We start from the raw sequence: 6,649 nt of genomic DNA on the forward strand, positions 1-6,649 counted from the left end.
CAGAAAAGAGAGCGCGAGAAAAGAAAAAAACATAAACAAATCCGCCTCCGCCCATCCGCTCATCCGCCTCCGCCCACGGCCAGATCCGGCCGCCGAGGACCTCGACGAGCCCCCGTCCGCCGGAGACCCTCGGTGCTGGCGCGGCCGGCCCTCGCGTGAGACCCTTCTCCCCACTCTTTTTTTTTTTCCGGATCGCGCTCAATCTATCCCGCCCTTACTTGCTGCTCGACTCGATCTGCCCTACCACTTTTGTTTCCTCGCTTTCTTCCGCGCTGCGCGCTACGAAATCGGGAGGGGGGGGGGGTTGTTTATTTGGGTCACTTCCTTCCTAGTATTTGGTTTCTCCCGCTAGGGTTCAATCCGTCCGTCCGTCCGTCCGTCCATGTTGTTCGCGAGATCTGGGTTGTGGACGAGCTTATGTTTTTTTTTTTTTTACTTTTTAATCGGTAGGACGGTAGAAGAGCGTGAGAAAGTTGAGCAGCGTATATGGTTGGATGCTCAACCGGAGACATTGGAATCATTGAACAATGAGATGATAGGAATGGGTTTTGTTTATCTCGCATTTACATTTCATTTGCTGCTTATATCTGACCGCTTTTCATCTTGTTTCCTTCCAGGTTTGCCGTAGTTAGCTGGTTCGTGGGATTGGAAGATTTGAGGTATCTTTCGGTGCCTCCCTTAACTCCCTCAGGCCTTGTTCGGTTAATCCCAATCACAGGGGGATTCAAGGGGATTAGGAAGAGATTTATTCCACACCTATTGTGGTGTGGAATTATCCCCCCTCAATCCTCTCCAATCCCTCCCTCTTGGGGAATAACCAAACAAGGCCTCAAGTGGAAATGGCAGGGAATATGAGATGGAATGAGCATGATTGTTTTTTTGCTTCATCTCAATTTGACCTGCTAGAAAGAGATTATGTGATATGGGTTACACTAAACAGCATTCCACTTTTGGCTGTTCATTTAGGCTGGAAACACTACTCTTTGTTTCTTCAGGCTATGTCTTGCTAATCTTTGTAATCTATCAAGCTATTGTATCATATTAGTTTGTGCAATACTGTTGTGGTTATATTTCTGGATTCATCGCCATGTGCTCGACCATTCATTTGCATTCTTTATTCAGCATGTGTGCTATAGTGCTTGCTTTTGTATTACAATTTCATCCTCCAATGTAACCAATGAAACTGTAGTGCTGCGACGCATATTTTGCATTTATCACATCGCAGAACAGTTTCCCCTTATGTCACATACGAAGATCTAGAGTTTGCAATCACTTTTTACTCATTCTAATTTTGTGGCTGGAAAGCCTGCTAAAACCTCACAGCCTCAGCCCAAGTTACTCCCGACCCTAAAATGAACATCTTATATATGCATTCAGTTGTTGAGCCAATTTAATAATATGTATTTTTGCTCAGTGTTAAGATCCCTATAACAGAGGAATATGTTCTTCAAAAAATTAACCTATACAGTATAGATCTATTAGATAAATGCTGTTCTTGATGGCAGGATTGTTCCTTGTGTTCAGCTTATGCACATGTCATCTGACTGTTATGGACATTATTTTGAGATGTAGGGACATTTATATCATATATTTATATAGAGTTCACACTAATTTTCATCTACTGATTGTTATACCTTATTAGGATAGCCTATACCATGTCACATCAATTTAATCTGGTGTAACTATATTTTAAGTTTGCATTACAGTTACTTTTCAAATGTAAGCACACTTGCCTTTTCTAAAAAAAAGTAAGATTTGATGCAACTACTTTTGTGTTGTTCACATTTACAGGACTGCTTGCTATAGGCTTAAGTATTACTATGATTCTTTTCTTACAATGACAAATACTGCACCATACACATTTTTATCATTCATAGCTACTTGTCAATGTTTACACTTTTGTTCATAATTTAGTTATTCCTTTTTTCAAATGGTTTTGTATAGTGCAGTGGTTTTTGTTTTTGTTTTTATATCTGATGTTGTTTCCTCTGTGTGTTTTTATTAGATGTCGCAATCCAAGGAAGTGAGGTCAGTTTCTCCTATGACATCTTACATCAAACATTATTTATTCTCTGTGTTCTAATTCGTACAATTATACTTTCAGGTACACTGCGCGTTCTATTACACCTCCTGTGGATAGGAATGGCACTTCAAAGTCAAAGTCACCCACTCCAGTGAGACGCAGTACTTCTAGGTCACCTCCTCCAAAGAGGAGTGACTCAAGGTCTCCAAGGAGGCGTAGTTCTTCAAAGTCTCCTCGCCCTAGAAGACATGGCAGATCAAGGTCAAGGTCAAGGGATAGGAGTCGCTCCAGGCATGTACATTTCTCTGTACTAGCATCATATTTCTGTGTTGTAATGGATCCCAAGTAAAAATTATTATAAGTTTAAAAATACAAAATGCAACAACTAGGTAAAATCTTTTCTAATGTAAAACTTGTATGCATGATTATATGTGACCAATTCACCGCTTGCCCTATTGCAAAAAAATAACACTTCTCTGTAAAAACCCTACAAGTAGAACACATATGCCTACATATTTGTAACCTGCCATCGCCCCTAAACTTAAGATATGATTGATTGGTGAAGGATCATTATATATTTAGCTTCTGTACCTCAAGTTGCAAAATGTAGTTCTGTTAGTTGTTATGCAAAGCTGTATAGTACTGAGTTTCAATTCTTGATCTTGCATAGGAGCCGAGATGATGATTTAAGAAATCCTGGGAATAACCTTTATGTGACTGGATTATCCACGCGCGTAACTGAGGAAGACCTAGAGAAATTCTTCAGTAAGGAGGGAAAGGTTTGTCCAAATTTTGTTGATGCATCTGTTATAATTTTGACTTTGAATTATATTTATCAGATTATCTGTTCTGATAACCATTTTCAGATCTGACATAGTATTTAATCTGCAGGTTCAAAGCTGTCATGTTGTTCTTGATCCTCGCACAAAAGAATCCCGTGGGTTTGCCTTTGTGACCATGGATACTGTTGATGATGCAAGACGCTGCATAAAGTACCTGCACCGCACTGTACTTGAAGGTCGCCTGGTCACTGTAGAGAAAGTAAGATGCTTTTACACTAACCATAATAAAACAATTCATCATTTCTTTGCTGTTGTATTCCTATCAACAAGCCTGGGTAGTTCTGTTGTCATGTTTTGTCTATGCTACCGTTCACATATCTGTAGGAAGCATTCTTATAAACTGAACCATATATCTCAACTGCAATTTCTTAAGTTCTGTTTTTTGACATTCCTTATCTTGTCCTTTTTTGATGCATTAGTGACATCACGTTTTCTTACTACGGAAACAATGTCTTGTATTTTTAAAACTAAACTTGAAAAACTATATTCAGATCAGTTACGAATTTTGGTGAAGCATTGCTGGTACTTGGGAATGATTTATGTTATGAGTAAACCAATCTGTCAGTGTTGGTATACTAGGCATGCTTTTTTGTCTGAAGCCTGATTCGATCTTATGATCATGATCCTACCATTTGATAAAATACTTCTATTATATGTACCTGCTATGTTTATTTGTGTCGAAGTCCATAAAATGTATATTTTTCTTCTATAATGTTATATGCTGTATGGATGGATACATATGTCAACATGTTCAATTATTGTGAGGACATTACTAATCAAGACATTGTAACAACTCATTGTAAAGAACGGTACAAAAGTTTTATAACAATACACTGTTCGAAACAACTTGGAAGCATGCAAGATTATCTAAAGCATATAAACACACGTAGTATTGGAAACTGTTCACAAAACTATGATCGATATTGCTGTAGCAGGATGCCCATGCCAGATTTCCTAAGATCAGGATTAGGATATTACCATGACCATAACAGGTATAGATACTACCAGTCAACCATGATATGTATGACTATGAAAAGTTCTGGCTGGACGGTGATGTAATAAGATCCTACCTGAAGAGATGTATAGAGGGACGCTACATCCTTACAGGTAAAGAAGGGTTAGAAAGCTTTAAGTTCTTTGTCTTGTGGGCAATAAATATTCAGGGCAGCGTACCTAGGGAGCCCTACACAGGTGAAATGGATTAAATTAGAAGGGAATAGTATGTGTTGTACTCTGATGCTGTCCTAGTGTGAGAATGGAGAAAGACCTCTGCCTCTTCAAATGGGGTCTTAACTCCTCGTGCTGACTTCCTGAACTTCCAGTTTATGGTGAGCTGCCTCAACGTCAACCTGGTTGGTGCATGCCATGCTCTCTTCGACCATGGTTGACACCAATCGCTTGTGCTGCTGCCCTGTTGGTGCTTATCACCACCCCACCGAGCTCATCTTCACCGCTTATCGTCTGCACCTTCCTCACCAACATGGCTTACCCTCTCTGCACCAACCTGAGGGCCGATGCCGTTTAGCGGTTTTGGAGCATTGAACATGTGGCATGATATGCTTTGCATCACCAACTCATCTTCACCAACCTCGACCTCGTCATGCAGCAAGTTCCACATGCTGTCTACATCGACTGAGCTTACAGGCCGCTGGCATGTCACGACAACACCACCCAGGCTACCGGACTGATGTATGTGGCACGCTGTGCTTTGCATCACCAACTCTTCGTCACCAATCTCGACCTCACCATGCAGCAAGTTCCACACGTTTTCTACATCAACTGAGCTTACATGCCGCTGACGTGTCACGACAACACTACCCAGGCTACCGGACCCATGCATGCTTCATCAACATCATTCCATGAATCATATGATTGAGGCAACATCCAATGCTTCACCATGGCTTCATCTACTATGGAGGAGATGCACAAAACTCGACTTTGATTGAGCTGAAATGCAACGTAAAGTTATTCCCATCTACTTGCATCACAGGGATTTTGATAGGATAGTTTAATGATTTGCCTTATTATTTATAGCAAATGGATATACTTTCACTGTTCTTATGTAGGTAGTAAGAAGTAATTTATATTAGAACGAATATACAAGTTGGTCCCAGGTTCCTACTGCAGAAGTTGGCCATTTATCTCATCAATGAAAACATACTAAAATTCGTGCAAATATCTTCATGTCAGGCTAAAAGAACTCGGGAGAGAACTCCTACTCCTGGAAAATATTGTGGCCGCAGAGGTATGCACATCACATCCTTTTCTTTTCTTTTTTGCAAGTAATGCTTTCCATTACTCATATTATTTGGCTTGCTGAACGAGAAAGATGAAGTTATTTTTGGACGGAGGGAGTAGTATTTATGTGTACAAAGATCAAGTTTATATCTTAGTAGACTTAGATCCTGTCAATGTGCTTCTTTGCAAAGTCATCAAATAAAGTTGGGACCAAAACATAGAAGATTATCACACTCCCTGGAATGTTTATATTCAGTAGTCAATTCTTGATTTTATTTTTCAGTAATGAACTCGTCTTTTCCCTTCACATAAATTGTGATTTGTCTACGGAATTTGATGTTAGTTATAGTTCAAAATCCCAAAAAGAACAACTTCTGACTATGAACCTAGACGTGCGCATGTCCAGGTTCATGTCTAGAAATTTAGTCTTTTGGGGGACAGGGGTGTAGTTCCAAGTCACTTTCTCACTAGAGTGCAACTGTTTTGGTAAGTCTCTCCCCAAGACTTCAAATAATTTTAGCTTCGAGGATCTGGCATGACAAAAACTGAAAGTAGATCTGTGACAGGCTGTGATATTTGTTTGACTTAAATCATGAACCTAGCCTTGGTGATTTTCTCTGGAGAAATGGAAAAATGTATCTCAGCTTGGTTTTGTTGGTCTATGATAGGTTTTACACACATCAACAGCATATGTGTCATATTGGGATTGGTCTTCTTTGAAAAAAATATTAAAAGTAAGCTGATATTATAACCAGATCTTCATTCTTTGTGTAATTCAGGCTCCCAAAGACAGTCCAGGAGTCCATCACCTTACCGGTCTCGCAGGAGAGAGCGATCTCGCTCAAGGGACCGTCAGAGGGACCGCTCACGCTCGAGGGATCGCCGGAGGGACCGTTCTCGCTCGAGGGACCGCCGGAGGGACCGCTCTCGCTCGAGGGACCGCCGCAGGGACCGCTCTCGCTCGAGGGATCGTCGCAGGGACCGCTCGCGCTCAAGGGATCGCCGTGGCAGCTCGCCACATGGCAGAGATTCACACAGAAGGCATGGAGACCGGTCCAGGTCACCAGCTACCAATGGGAACCATAAAAAGGACTAGAAACCACTCTACTAGGGTTTTCCCTTCCGGTGTTTGTAGGACTGGATTTCTGTTTTGGGATTATTGAGTACCGGTATGAACTTGTGGTTCAGTATCAGACAGTGTTATGGAGTCTCCTAGCAGCTTTAGCTGAATTTGGTTAAGCACGTTATCCTCGTAGTTTCTGATGAGAAGATATTATACTGTTATAACTTTTGATATTTCAGTGTGTTCTGGGACAAAGCATAAAGGTTTGAACACTAGCATTCTCATGGAATTCGTATAGTTGTTTGGTTGCTTATTCAGCTGGATTGTTTGTTCTGTTAATTTGAAGTAGTCAAAATGATCGTGTGTTAGGACGGTTAGCCAACTGTTGTGGTCCCGTGCTGCCTGAACGCGGGAGGCCCCAAGAGTTGAAAACTGAACAATCAGTGTGACCTCTTTTGGTTTTCATGGCCTTTGAGACTCAAC

General features: G+C 41.0%; 1 protein-coding gene across 1 annotated transcript; it reads left to right on the forward strand.

Annotated features, from left to right (window-relative positions):
- LOC102717918 (serine/arginine-rich splicing factor SR45a-like) lies at nt 1–6,436 on the forward strand. The gene is made up of 8 exons (XM_040526666.1): nt 1–155; nt 618–659; nt 2,006–2,028; nt 2,105–2,314; nt 2,694–2,802; nt 2,915–3,064; nt 5,056–5,110; nt 5,883–6,436. Exons 3-8 carry the CDS (start codon nt 2,006–2,008, stop codon nt 6,197–6,199), a joined length of 864 nt encoding a protein of 287 aa, XP_040382600.1. The 5' UTR covers nt 1–155; nt 618–659; the 3' UTR covers nt 6,200–6,436.
- The last annotated feature ends 213 nt before the right edge of the window (nt 6,437–6,649 follow it).

The sequence above is a fragment of the Oryza brachyantha genome, chromosome 8, assembly GCF_000231095.2.
Source record: "Oryza brachyantha chromosome 8, ObraRS2, whole genome shotgun sequence".
NCBI lineage: Eukaryota > Viridiplantae > Streptophyta > Magnoliopsida > Poales > Poaceae > Oryza > Oryza brachyantha.